This window comes from Dendrobates tinctorius, unplaced genomic scaffold (assembly GCF_039654945.1).
Source record: "Dendrobates tinctorius isolate UK_male_01 unplaced genomic scaffold, ASM3965494v1 ptg000126l, whole genome shotgun sequence".
NCBI classification, from domain to species: Eukaryota; Metazoa; Chordata; class Amphibia; order Anura; family Dendrobatidae; genus Dendrobates; species Dendrobates tinctorius.
The window spans coordinates 869,248-883,970 of record NW_027361794.1 but is presented as its reverse complement, the minus strand read 5'-3'; the positions used below and the strand labels follow the sequence as shown (position 1 = coordinate 883,970).

The 14,723-nt window shown below is 43.5% G+C and overlaps 1 protein-coding gene across 5 annotated transcripts in view; it reads left to right on the top strand.

Moving 5' to 3' along the window:
• Positions 1–14,723, top strand: part of LOC141047030 (uncharacterized) — a 406,067-nt gene that overhangs the window by 20,015 nt on the left and 371,329 nt on the right. For 2 of the 5 annotated variants that reach the window (XM_073541941.1, XM_073541943.1), the window contains exon 13: positions 1,566–4,177. The exons of 1 other annotated variant lie outside the window; for it this stretch is intronic. In XM_073541941.1, the coding sequence (XP_073398042.1) occupies positions 1,566–3,064 (1,499 nt within the window). In that variant the 3' untranslated portion in view covers positions 3,065–4,177. Of the gene's footprint in view, positions 1–1,565; positions 4,178–14,723 lie in introns of those variants that run through there. 2 more of the 5 variants (XM_073541950.1, XM_073541944.1) reach the window with 2 other exon arrangements.

Below are 14,723 nucleotides of genomic sequence, written 5' to 3'. Positions count from 1 at the left end.
TTGACGGCTTCCTCTGGGGTCGGGAAGAACTGAACAGATCCCAACGCTGCTACTCTCAGTTTGGCAGGATACATCATAGAATACTTCACTCCCAGCGCTCTCATTCCTCTCTTGACCTCGCCAAATTTCATCCGCATTTTCTGGACCTCTGCTGAATAGTCAGGATATATTTCAATACGGCTTCCATTAAACGTGAGGTCCTGCAGCCTCCTGGCTTCCCGGAGGATAGTCTCTCTGTCCCTGCAATTTAGTATCCTGGCCAGCATAGTACGGGGAGGGGTCGTAGGGGGACACGGTGTGCTCTCTCCACTGAGAACACCCTGGAGAGCGTATCTCTGCCGATCTTGGATAAAATCCATTGCTCAATAAAGTCGGTGGGATCACTGCCCTCTGCTTTTTCCGTAAAGCCCACAAATCTAAGGTTGTTCCTCCTTGATCTATTTTCTAAATCGTCCTGTTTTAAGTGCACTTTTGATATCTTTTGAGCATGCTGGGACTGAGTTCTCTGCATTTTGTTTACAGAATCCTCAGTGGTGCTCACCCTCTCTTCCACAGCACCCATCCTAGTATCCGTCTTGTTCAGTGCCTCCTTAATGCCAGTGATTTCTTCTTTGATCTTATCAACCCGGCTATTCAATCTGGTCAGTGTCTTTTTGCAAAACGACACCACCATAAAGACATCTTTCAGGGTTGGCTCTCTCTCAGGGGTCTCATCATCGGCTCCACTGTCTTCCTCCTCAGACATACATTCAGGGGCAGCGACTTCCCTTCCCCCTCTTCTCCTGTTATCAGCGTCTCCTGTGGCTTCATCGCTCACCCCTTCCCCCTCCAGCACAGTACCTTCTCCGGTGTCCCCCTCCTCCTCCCTTGCAAAGCGCTGCAACTTCTGGAGGATTTGTGACCGTTTATCATAGCTCTCAGACTGTCTCCGCGCCTCCTCCACTTTCCCGGCGCCATCTTGTGCAGTCACGCTGCCGTCCTCCCCGATATCTTTCTGCCTCCTCCTTCCCATCTCAGCGCTTCTCTGTACTCCCGGCGTCTCCTCCCGACTCTTAAGCACTTACTGTGCCGATAGATGTGCCCAGATCAGTGCTAAAGCGGCCTGATGAAGGATATTACATAAAGCTGATGGCAGAGCTCCTTTGCCTAGCGTCTGCTCACATCAGCGCTAGGCCACTCCCCCCAGCCTTGTTGCTTTTTAAGAGCCTTTGGGCCACTAATGATGTGGAAACCTCTGCTTTTCTATTGACAGACGATGGACCTGAGTAGAGACTTGTTTTTTGTGAGATGAGTTGAAGTTTTTATTGGTATTATTTTCACCTATATAACATTGGTGTTTTTTTTAATTCCATATTTGGGAGGCAGAATGAACAAAGAAATGAACACCATGCTCCACTGGTTCATCCTATGATGTTTTATCTATTTGAGTATGAACTGTCATTGTCTCAGGGAATGATTCAATATTTTACATAACTTTCCATTTTTACAAACAGTTTAAGTGGAAATATTAAAAAAATGAAAAATTCAAGAATATTTTATCCAAAAATAATAGGTTTTATTCTTAGCAGATGACTGTACCAGAAGATCAGAGGGACAGCTGACATCTTCAGTTTTTAAATCAGAAGATTTTGAGATCCCACAGGATACAACTGAAGTGAATACCATTACTTCAGATATATCATCATCCCTTCACAGCAAAGATCAATCATCTGATTCCTTTAAACAGGTCCTGTTTTCTGATTCATTACCAATTACTGAAGAAAATCAAAGTCGCAAAATAAGCATTAAGAAACTTACTGGTCCTAAAGCAAAGAAGCCATTTTCACGTTCAGAATATGGAAATAGTTTTCCCCTCGAAAAGTCTTTTCTTAAGATTCACACAGCAGAGAATAGATTTTCCTGTTCAGAATGTGGGAAATGTTTTAACCGGAAAACGCAACTTGCTAGACACCAGAGAACGCACACAGAGGAGAAGCCTTTTTCATGTTCAGAATGTGGGAAATGTTTTAGCCATAAATCAAATTTGCTTAGTCACCAGAGAACTCACACAGGGGAGAAGCCTTTTTTATGTTCAGAATGTGGGAAATGTTTTAAACATAATTCAGATTTGCTTAGGCACCAGAGAATTCACACAGGGGAGAAGCCTTTTTCATGTTCAGAATGTGGGAAATGTTTTAATCAGAAAACAAGTTTGCTTATGCACCAGAGAACTCACACAGGGGAGAAGCCTTTTTCTTGTTCAGTATGTGGGAAATGTTTTAACCATAAATCAGATTTGCTTAGGCACCAGAAAATTCACACAGGGGAGAAGCCTTTTTCATGTTCAGAATGTGGGAAATGTTTTAATCAGAAAACAAGTTTGCTTACGCACCAGAGAACTCACACAGGGGAGAAACCTTTTTCATGTTCAGAATGTGGTAAATGTTTTAATCAGAAAACAAGTTTGCTTATGCACCAGAGAACTCACACAGGGGAGAAGCCTTTTTCTTGTTCAGAATGTGGGAAATGTTTTAGCCATAAATCAGATTTGCTTAAGCACCAGAGAATGCACATAGGGGAGAAGCCTTTTTCGTGTTCAGAATGTGGGAAATGTTTTAATCAGAAAACAAATATGCTTAGGCACCAGAGAATTCACACAGGGGAGAAGCCTTTTTCATGTTCAGAATGTGGGAAATGTTTTAACCATAAATCAGATTTGCTTAGGCACCAGAGAATGCACACAGGTGAGAAGCCTTTTTCATGTTCAGAATGTGGGAAATGTTTTAACCATAAATCAGATTTACTTAGGCACCAGAGAATGCACACAGGGGAGAAGCCTTTTTCATGTTCAGAATGTGGGAAATGTTTTAACCATAAATCAGATTTGCTTAGGCATGAGAGAATGCACTCAGGGAAGAAGCCTTTTTCGTGTTCAGAATGTGGGAAATGTTTTAATCGGAAAACAAATATGCTTATGCACCAGAGAACTCACACAGGGGAGAAGCCTTTTTCATGTTCAGAATGTGGGAAATGTTTTGTAACTAAATCATCTCTTCTTAGTCACATGAGCAGTCACACAGGGTAGAAGCCGTTTTCGTATTTAGAATGTAAATGTTTTAACTGAAAAATGTACGTTCTAACGGTGTTGTCAACTATTAGGTAACCTCTTGTCATTCCTCATGTTTGGCCTCATTTAAAATAAAATCAGTCATAATCTCCTTCCTTGCCAGTGCCATTCCCAGCGCTGTCGGAACTCGCGTTCCCAGGGTTCATGTTACTTTACATCACACAAGCCCTGCGCCCAATCAAGACCAGCTTCACTGTCCCCGCCTTCGGACGTGTTGAATATCAACGGTACCCGGGGTGTGGCTGCTCTCCAATTTCTCTTTAATATTTGACTTGTTCAGGGCTCACATGAGCCCCGGGTGCCGACACCTCTGGAAGGTCATCTGTATGGGAGGTTTGTATAATTGTTTTTATTTTAACAGGATCAAACCTGAGTAATGAAAAGGGGTTGTCCAACTACTGGACAACCCCTTTAAATATAAAAAATCCCACTATATATATACAGCTCTGGGAAAAATTAAGAGACCTCTTTCAACTGTTCAGTTTTTCTGATTTTTCTCTTTATAGGTATATTTTTGAGTAAAATGTAAATTGTTCTTTTAGTCTCTAAACTTCTGACAACATATCTCCAAATTTCCAAGCAATAAATTTTGTATTTTTTTTCTAACAAAGAAAAATAGTCAAAATATAAAAAAGTGCTTTTAGACCTCAAATAATGCAAATAAAACAAGTTCATAATCATTTAGAAACAGCAATACTAATGTTTTTACTCAGGAAGAGTTCTGAAATCAATATTTTGTGGAATAACCATGATTTTAAAAAACAGCTTTCTTGCCTCTTAGCATGCTTGACACTAGTCTTTCACTCTGCTTCTGGCTCAAAAATATAAGCAGTTCTTCTTTGTTTGATGGCTTGTGACTTTCCATCATCCTCTTGACTACATTCCAGAGGTTTTCAATGGGGTTCAGGTCTGGATAATGGGCTGCCCATGACAGGGTTTTGATGTGGTGGTCTCTTAATTTTTTCCAGAGCTGTGTCTTATAAGCAAGAAATGGTTAGAAAAGAAAATGACCAAAAAGTAGTGTAACCCATAAAAATATTTTTATTGTAATCAATAAATATTAAAAAAACATATTTTACAGTGCATAAATACTACTGGGCATTTGACAACATAGGGGGACCAGCATCATGTATCATATAAACTAGTGTATTCAAGCCGTATCTAGCAAGTTTTTCCCAAAGACCATGTACCACAAATATTTAGGGATCACAATTCCCACTAATTAAAAACATACATAATTAAAACAAGCAAGATAGCAACACTTACATGGATGTAAAATAAGACAGGTCTCCACCGCCTCAACGCACGTTTCATATTAAAACTTTTTCAGATGAGCCATTACTAATAATTGACTCATCCCATTTCCTATGGTTGGTCCTACTGAACTGACTATACCTATAGATACAGTTGAAATGTTGTCAAATCAGGAGGAGACGTCCTCCGATGAACATAAAATTATTGACACTGTAGAATCAAAATCAGTTCAGCTCCTTGAGCTAAGGACAGTAAATCATATACAGTTTGTGCTCAAAAGTTAACATACCCCGGCATAATTTTTGCTTTCTTGGCCTTTTTTCAGAGAATATGAGTGATAACACCAAAACTTTTTCTCCACTCATGGTTAGTGGTTGGGTGAAGCCATTTATTGTCAAAGTACTGTGTTTTCTCTCTTTATATCATAATGACAACCCAAAACATGCAAATTACCCTGATCAAAAGTTCACATACCCCATTTGTTAATACCGTGTATTGCCCCCTCTAACATCAATGACAGCTTGAATTCTTTTGTGGCAGTTGTGGATGAGGTTCTTTATTTTCTCAGATGGTAAAGTTCTTCTCAAAAAGCCTCCGGTTCCTGTAAATGCTTGGCCTTGTGTTTTGGATCGTTGTCATGTTGGAACCTCGACGTACGTCCCATGCGCAACTTTCGGGCTGATGTTTGCAAATTTGCCTCCAGTATTTGCTGATAACATGGCTGCATTCATCTTTCCTTCATCTTTGACCGAGACTCCTGTGCCTTTGTAGCTCAAATATCCCCAAAACTTCAGCGATCCACCTCCATGCTTTACAGTAGGAATAGTGTTCCTTTCATCATAGACCTTGTTGACCTCTCTCCAAATGTAACATTTATGGTCGTGGCCAAAAAGTTCAATTTTAGTCTCATGACTCCAAATTACCTTGTTCCAGAAGTTTTGAGGCTTGTCTCTGTGCTGTTTTGTTTTGTAGGCGAGATTCTTTTTGGCATTTGTGTAGTAATGGCTTTTTTCTGATGACTCGACCATGCAGCCCATTTTCTTCAAGTGCCTCCTTTATTGTGCATCTTTAAACAGCCACAACACTAATTTTTAGAGAGTCCTCTATTTCAGCTGATGTTATTTGTGGGTTTTTCTTGGCTTCCCAAACAATTTTCCTGGCAGCTGTGGGCAAAATTTTTGTTGGTCTACTTGACAGTGGTTTTGCTTTTACAGAGCCCCTGAATTTCAATTTGTTAATCACAGTTCGAACTCAGCTGACTGGCATTATCAATTTCTTGGATATCATTTTATATCCCTTTCTTGTTTTATACAGTTGAGCTACCTTTTTCTGTAGATCCCTTGTCAGTTCTTTTGCTTTTCCCATGACTCACAATCCAGAAACGTCAGTGGCTGGATGAAAGATGCAAGAGTCTGTCTGGATCCCAGAAACTCACTCAGCTTTTATGCGCACACACTGATTGCAAGCAAACAGGTGACTGGTGAGGATATTACCTTTAGTAGTCATTCAAACCCATTTGTGTCAAATGTGGTAAAATAGTTAAGACTGTTTTATTCTTCGGGTTAGTACGATTACAGTGATACCACATTTATATCTTTTGTATGTTTTGTCGCTTTTATACAATAAAAGCTATTTTATTAAAAAATAATTATTTTTGCATTGCTTTATTCTGAGAGCTATAACTTATTTATTTTTCCGCTGATGGAGCTGTATGTATGATGGCTTATTTTCTGCAGGACAAGATGACGTTTTCAGCGGAACCTTTCTTATTTACATTCATCTTTTTTATCATGTTTTATTGCACTTTTACTTTGGTATGATGATAAAGCATTGGGTTTTTTTACGCTGTTTACTGAAGGGATTAACTAGTGGGACAGTTTTTAGGTTGTCGTTACAGACACGGCGATATCAAATATTTGTAATTTTTTGCTTTTTTTTTTACATAAGTTAATGTATTTATTGGATTAATTTTTTTAGTTTATTTGGGAGTTTTTAAAAATATTATAACACTTTTTAATAACTTTTTTTTACATTGTCCCACTATGGGACATCATTGAATAGTGACAGATTGATGATCTGATAATCTGCAATGCTTCTGCACTGCAGAGCATCAAAACAGTGTCTGACAGGCAGGGAGGAGGCTCCTTCTCTTAACAGGCACACACAGGCCACCTTTCCTAAAGGAACCTATGGCCATCTTACAGCCAAAGGTCCCCATGGAGACCATCAGCTTAACATGATCTCATCGCATTGTGCTGATGGAAGTACACAATGAGCACACTCCTTGACCGATGCTCCTGATTGTCGCTGTCACTTTTGACAGCGGCATCAAAGGGTTTAAGTGTCCGCGATCGGTGCTAGCACTGATCATGGGCGTTATGGCAGGGAGTCAGCTCTCATATAGAGCTTACACCAGCACCCAATTACAGAGGCGCTCAGCCAGCGTCGGACTGCAGTACCTTGGGCCCACCAGAGAAACCATTCTTGGGGCCCACTATGTAGCTACATAGAAATAAATACAAGAGCACCAATTGTGCGGTAAAATGCACTAATACCAGGGGAAGAGTCTTGAGGAGATCATTTGCATATTCCCAGTGCCTTCTAGGATAAGTGAAGCGTCTCCGCGAGCTCAACGATCACTGGGTTTTGGCCGTTGCAGCTGAAAAGAGGAAATCGGAAAACCAGGGGAAGAGTCTTGAGATCATTTGCATATTCCCAGTGCCTTCTAGGATAAGTGAAGAGTCTCCGCGAGCTCAACGATCACTGGGTTTTGGCCGTTGCAGCTGAAAAGAGGAAATCGGAAAACCAGAGGAAGAGTCTTGAGGAGATCATTTGCATATTCCCAGTGCCTTCTAGGATAAGTGAAGAGTCTCCGCGAGCTCAACGATCACTGGGTTTTGGCCGTTGCAGCTGAAAAGAGGAAATCGGAAAACCAGGGGAAGAGTCTTGAGGAGATCATTTGCATATTCCCAGTGCCTTCTAGGATAAGTGAAGAGTCTCCGCGAGCTCAACGATCACTGGGTTTTGGCCGTTGCAGCTGAAAAGAGGAAATCGGAAAACCAGGGGAAGAGTCTTGAGGAGATCATTTGCATATTCCCAGTGCCTTCTAGGATAAGTGAAGAGTCTCCGTGAGCTCAACGATCACTGGGTTTTGGCCGTTGCAGCTGAAAAGAGGAAATCGGAAAACCAGGGGAAGAGTCTTGAGGAGATCATTTGCATATTCCCAGTGCCTTCTAGGATAAGTGAAGAGTCTCCGCGAGCTCAACGATCACTGGGTTTTGGCCGTTGCAGCTGAAAAGAGGAAATCTCAAGATGGAAGAGGCCAGGAGCCATTTGGTGAGCTGCATTTCTTGCTACATGTTCACAGATTTACCAGTGGAAAAGCCAAACTTCACCTGCCACAAATGCAAGCTTGTGTCCCTGTTGGAGGAAAAGTTGCAAAATCTCGAAGAGAGGTTAGCTACATTGAAGATCATTAAGGACGGTGAAGAGTTCTTAGACAGAGCAGAATTATCTCTTCATGTTACAGAAAGAGAAGAAATTCGAAGTGCACCTGAAGAAACAGAGGAATGGAGACATGTGACCCAGAGAAGCAGGAGGATCAGGAGGCAGTCAGCACCCATACTGCTCAGAAACCAGTACCAGGCTCTCACGCAGGAAAACGATGAAGAAATACATCAGGATAAGACTTTGCCAACAAACAACAACCATGTACGCCTTCAGAGTCCTCCCGGATGGAGAAAGAAGAAACGGAGAGTGGTGGTCATGGGGGATTCCCTGTTGAGAGGAACAGAGGCCGCTATCTGCAGACCGGATATAACTTCAAGAGAAATGTGCTGTCTTCCAGGTGCAAAAATTAAAGATGTGTCTGACAGGATATCAGGACTCTTCAGACCTACAGATGACTACCCATTCCTGCTACTACATGTGGGGACAAATGACACCGCAAGAAACGACCTGGAAACCATCTGCAGAGACTTTGAAGACTTAGGCAAGAAAGTGAAAGAACTGGGAGCGCAGGTGGTCTTCTCTTCCATCCTCCCAGTGGATGGCCATGGAACAAGGAGGTGGAATAAGATTCTGCAGGTGAACAACTGGCTACGTCGATGGTGCCGTCAGCAACGATTTGGATTTCTGGATCACGGAGTGAACTACTTATACGATGGACTACTTGCTAGAGATGGGGTGCACCTTACGAAGACTGGAAAGTATGTATTTGGAAGTCGCCTTGCTACACTTGTAAGGAGAGCTTTAAACTAGAACAACATGGGAAGGGAAGCAAAAGACCAGAAAAAGCCATACACCTGACAAATGCTATTGAGAACTCTGCTATTAGAAGTGGAAAGGAAGAACAGGAAGAACAAAGACAAAAGAATCTAATTAATAAAAATATTGGAGAAAGAGAAACCAATCACAAACTAAAATGTTTCTATACTAATGCACAAAGCATGGGCAACAAACAAGGAGAATTGGAACTACTAACACAGGAAAAGAAATATGATGTCATTGGAATCACTGAAACTTGGTGGGACAATACACATGATTGGAATACAAGACTAGAAGGATACAACTTATTTGCAAGAAACAGACTTGATAAACGAGGAGGAGGTGTCGCATTGTATGTTAGAAACGCGTATGTCTGCACAGAGATTGAATCTTCAGAGACTGGGAGTTCTGTGGAAACTGTTTGGGTAAGAATACAAGGACAGAACAATGGAAAGGACACCATCGTAGGAATTTACTACAGGCCGCCTGTGCAAGCTGAAGATATGGATGAACTCTTTATGCATCAAATGGCCAAGTTCTCCAAAAAATATGACATAGTTGTCATGGGAGATTTCAACTATCCAGACATTTGTTGGGAATCTCTCTCAGGCAAAACTAACAGGTCAAGGAAATTCTTATCCTCTCTTGCTGACAACTTTATCTTCCAAAAGGTAGGGGAGAAAACAAGGGGAACTGCTACCTTGGATCTAATCCTTATAAACAGGGAGGAAATGGTTGAGGAGGTAAAAGTGGCTGGGACCCTAGGAGGTAGCGACCATGCTATTTTATAATTTTGGATAACTAGAGGTGGAAGACCTGTGAAGACTCAGACGTCAAGGTTAGATTTCAGAAAGGCAGATTTTAAGGGATTCAGAAAGAGAATTGGAGGGATCCAATGGCTGGATATCCTTAAAGACAAAAATGTCCAGGAGGGATGGGAAATCTTGAAAAATGAAATTCTCAAAGCACAGTTGTTAACAATTCCGAAAAGAGGGAAGAATAGGAAGCATTTAAGGAAACCAGGATGGATGAACACAGAACTTAAGCACATGCTAAAAAGGAAGAAAAAAATGTTTATAAAATGGAAAGAGGGAGGCATATCTAAAGAAGAATATAATGCTGTCTGCAGAACCTGCAGGGCACAAATCAGATTATCTAAAGCTGAAAATGAATTGAGGCTTGCAAGAGATGTCAAAAGCAATAATAAAGGATTTTGGGGATATGTCAAAAGTAAAAGAAAAGTCAAAGATGCTATAGGATTTTTACAGGATGAAAATGATGAAATGGTAAGACAGGATGTTGAGAAGGCTGAACTTTTAAATTCCTATTTTGCATCTGTTTTCTCTCAGAAAGGAAATGTAACATCAACTGTTATTCACTGTCCTATTAAGGGAATAGAAGAATCCAGGATATCTATAAACAGAAAGATTGTGAGGAAACACTTAGCTAACCTAAATGAATTCAAGTCTCCAGGTCCAGATGAATTACACCCCAGAGTACTGAAGGAGATAGCAGAAGAAATTTTTGAACCCCTCTCCATAATCTTTGAAAATTCTTGGAGAACAGGAGAAGTGCCAGAAGACTGGAGAAGAGCAAATGTTGTTCCTATCTTCAAAAAGGGGAAGAAGATGGACCCAGGCAACTATAGGCCGGTGAGTCTGACTTCTATACCAGGAAAGATCTTTGAACAAATTATTAAACAACATGTATGTCAATACCTGGATAAGAATGAAGTGATTAAACAGAGTCAGCATGGGTTTGTAACTAATAAGTCATGTCAGACTAACTTAATTTCCTTCTATGACGGTATCACTGATTGGGTGGATCAAGGAAATGCTGTAGATATAGTATATCTTGACTTCAGCAAAGCATTTGACAAAGTCTCTCATACAATGCTTATTGAAAAAATGATTAAGTATGGAATGGACAAGGCAACTGTTAGGTGGATTCATAACTGGCTTAGTGATCGGACCCAAAGAGTGGTCGTAAATGGCTGCACATCCAGTTGGAAGAATGTCTCAAGTGGGGTACCACAGGGCTCTGTCCTGGGCCCTGTATTGTTCAACATCTTTATCAACGATTTAGATGAAGGAATTGAGGGTAAACTGATTAAATTTGCTGATGACACAAAGCTAGGAGGGATAGCTAATACTAGAGAAGAGAGAGAGAGGATTCAAAAAGATATAAATAAACTGGAGAAGTGGGCAGCAACAAACAGAATGGTTTTTAACAGGGAAAAATGCAAAGTACTACATCTGGGCAATAAAAATGAAAAAAGCATATATAGAATGGGAGGAATAGGGCTAAGTGACAGCACATGTGAAAAAGACTTGGGTATACTAATAGATCACAGACTGAATATGAGTCAACAGTGTGATGCAGCAGCAAAAAAGGCAAATGCAATTCTAGGATGTATTAACAGAAGCATACAGTCTAGATCACGTGAAGTCATTATTTCCCTCTACTCCTCTTTGGTCAGACCTCATCTGGAATATTGTGTCCAGTTTTGGGCACCACATTTTAAAAAAGACATCAACAAACTGGAGCAAGTTCAGAAAAGAGCGACCAGAATTGTGACCGGTCTGCAAACCCTGTCTTATGAGGAAAGGTTGCAGGATTTGGGAATGTTTAGTTTGCAAAAGAGAAGACTGAGAGGAGACTTAATAGCTGTCTACAAATATCTAAAGGGCTGTCACATTGTAGAAGGATCAACTTTATTCTCATTTGCACAAGGAAAGACTAGAAGCAATGGGATGAAACTGAATGGGAGGAGACACAGATTAGATATTAGAAAAAACTTTTTGACAGTTAGAGTGATCAATGAGTGGAACAGGCTGCCACGAGAAGTGGTGAGTTCTCCTTCAATGGAAGTCTTCAAACAGAGGCTGGACAGACATCTGACTGGGATGATTTAGCGAATCCTGCTTTGAGCAGGGGGTTGGACCAGATGGCCCAGGAGGTCCCTTCCAACTCTACGATTCTATGATTCTATGATATATTATAAAGTAGTACATGTCTTAATTATGTAGCAGGGGTTGGGATAGCCCCCCCTTATAGAATATAAATAGAATTTAATATATAAATAGAATAATATAGAATATAAAGTAGCCCCCTCATAGGGTACAATATAGCGCCCTCATAGTATATGAAGTAGCCCCCTCATATAGTATAATGTAACCCGGTCACAGAATATAATGCAGCCCACTCATAGAATATAACGTAGCCCCCTCATAGATAATAATGCAACCAGCCTGAGTGTAATGCAGCCCCATAGGGTATAATGTAGCCACCTTCATATAGTGTAATACAGCCCCCCACAGAATATAATGCAGCCCCCTCATAAGGTATAATGCAGCCCCTCCATAGAATATAATGCAACTCCCCTCATAGTCTAATGCAGCCCCTCATAGGGTATCATGCTGCCATCCTCATAGGATAATGTGGCGCCCCTGAGTCTTCAGTCGCCACAGAGGTACTGCACCTTCTCCTAAGGTGTAGTGCCCCACCATCCAGGTAAGGTGGGAACTCCTGACAACACTCCACACCTGCATTCCACACACAGGATAGTTCAGTGGGGCCACCTAACAGCTTTAGGCTGGGGGTTAGCAGAGCACCCCTCGTGAAACCCCGCTTCGTAACACCAGATGTGCTGGGAGGCGGGTGGAGTGAGATGACACAAAAGAGTGGGAAGAGTGAGATGAGTTAGTTGGTTAGAGGAGAGAGACGAGAGAAGATGGAGGTCTGAAGGATGTGCTGCAGCAGGTCCCAGTGATCTGGGCTGCTGGCACGAGAAAGAGACTGATAAGATTGATAACCTTACCTTCCATAAGAGAGAGAACAGATCGGAACGAAGGAGAATAGAAGGACGGTGGGAAGCTGGTTGAAGAAATATAGAGAACCCTTCCAGTCCAGAGAGCGCAAAGGCCGGGGCCCGGTCCCCGTTGTTGATTGAATCTTTATGTCCGGCAACAGACACCGGAGGAGTACTGAGCCACTAATGCCTTGCTCCCTTCAAAGACTTGGGACACAACAGCGACTGAAGAGAGAGCCGGGATGCAGAGAGGAGTCCCTGAAGCAGGCTACAGCTGTCTGTTATACAAGTAAAGACTAGGAACACCTAGAGAGAGGCATTCCAGGGTAACTAAGTACTGGAGTGCTTCGCACCTAAAGGCGCACTGAAGGAGTCGTTCAGTAAGGTACATGTTGGCGGAGTGTGGAAGGGAGAATCCTGTCCTGCCTGGAGTTTGGCTGGAGCCCTGACCTGGAGAACACAGTATGGAGGCAGGCAGTTGTATGAACTGCAAACAGTGAGTAAAGCTTAGGAACCGCATACTCTGGTGTCCTCCAGTTATTCCCGCACCACTACACCTGGGTACCAGCATCCATACCATTCTGCGCCTCTCCTCATCCATTGCACCTACACTGCCCTGGGACTACAGCTCCACCTGTGGGGAGCTATACCATCTCTGCTGCACCACACCATCAGTCCCAGCGGATCTGTTTGCAGTGTTGGCTTACCATCTCCCTTGCCAAACACCACGGGTGGCATCATGAACTATTCATATAGACTTTAACACCATTAACATCACCGCCATTGATATTGGGCTCCCAGGGCCACGGACCGGGTCACAGCTGCCGTGAAGCTTTCCCCCCCGACAACGGCCCGGTACTGAGTACCCCGTTGCCCTGGGCGAGCGGTGGCGACCCAGTAGCGCTGAGACACAGAGCACACAGTCTTAGACAAAGGACTGGTTTTCCCTTCACCCATGACAGCACCACCTGAGAGAGGGATCCGCCCCGCCAGGACAGGAACCTACTGAGACATAAGGGGCGGCACCTCTCCCCCGCTTCAGTTGGGTTCCTGTCCTGGAAGGAACCCCACTGGCGGCGGTACCTGTCATGGGCGAAGAAAAGAAGATGGACCCAGCCCGTCCCGGCGCAGGAAGAACAGGTGGTCGGGTGCTGGATGCGCAGTCCCCGGGCCCTCCAGGTTCGTGCGGGCGTCGGTGGGATCCCCGGGGTCTGCGGGAAGCCCCCATCGCGCCACCCTCCCCTCGCGCACGCCGCATCTCGATCCCCATAGCAGGGGATAGACGCTGGCTTCTTCCGGCCCCTGACGTCAGCGGCGCGTTGCATGCTGGGTGCGCCGGCTGACGTCAGAGAATTGCGACGGTTTAATGGCGCCGGGTGCGACGCCGGCCGGCTTTTCTGAAGCGGTCGGCCGGCGGTCGCAGGGGGGAGGGGAGAGATGCTCACCTGAGCGGAGGTGCGGTATTTAAAAAGAGAAGGTGGCAGCAGACGGCGGTGCAACATGGAGTCAGAGCAGGAACGTTCAGCGTCCCTGCCTCCCTTTCAGCCCTCTGGCAGAGAGCATGGAAGCCATTCCAGCAGCAGTCGCCCCAGCCGCAGGTCGGGGGACTCCTCAAGATCCAAAGAGCGCAGGTCACGTGCCCCGACGCAGCCTCCGAGTCCGGTACCCTTGATTTCGGGTGGTGAGTGATCTTCGTGAATGTTAGCATTATGTTAATAGGGCTTCTGTTGTATGCTTCACCCTGTAGGAAAGGCCTAGAAAAGCGGGAGGCAAGAAGAACAATAGGGATTGTGCTATATATAAATCTCCCCTAGCAAGAGATTGGCAAAAAGATCTCTGTGCTGCGTGCATTCAGCGGACTATGGCGGAGGAAGCACCTAGTTTCGCAGCCAATCTGATATCTGCCCTAAGGTCAGAAATGGAAGGCTCAATTAAGTCCCTATTGAGAAAAGGGAAAAAAAACAGGAAGGATCCCCCTAGTTCCCCCTCGGATTCCACGTCAATGTCATCTCAGGTGGAAAAATCATACTCCTCAGACAGCGACATGGGGGGTAAACCATGTTTCCCTGTAGAAGACACAGACGCCCTCCTAAAGGCCATTAGAGCTACAATGGGCCTACAGGAAGAAAAGGCGGCTAAAACCCTAGAGGATGTTATGTTTGGGGGGCTTCAGGAGAGGAAAAAACAAACCTTTCCAGTAAACGAGAAAATCCAGGCACTTATTGAGAGAGTGGAAAAAGCCCGGAAAATCGGGGGCCCTTCCATCCACTTCTAAGAGACGATATC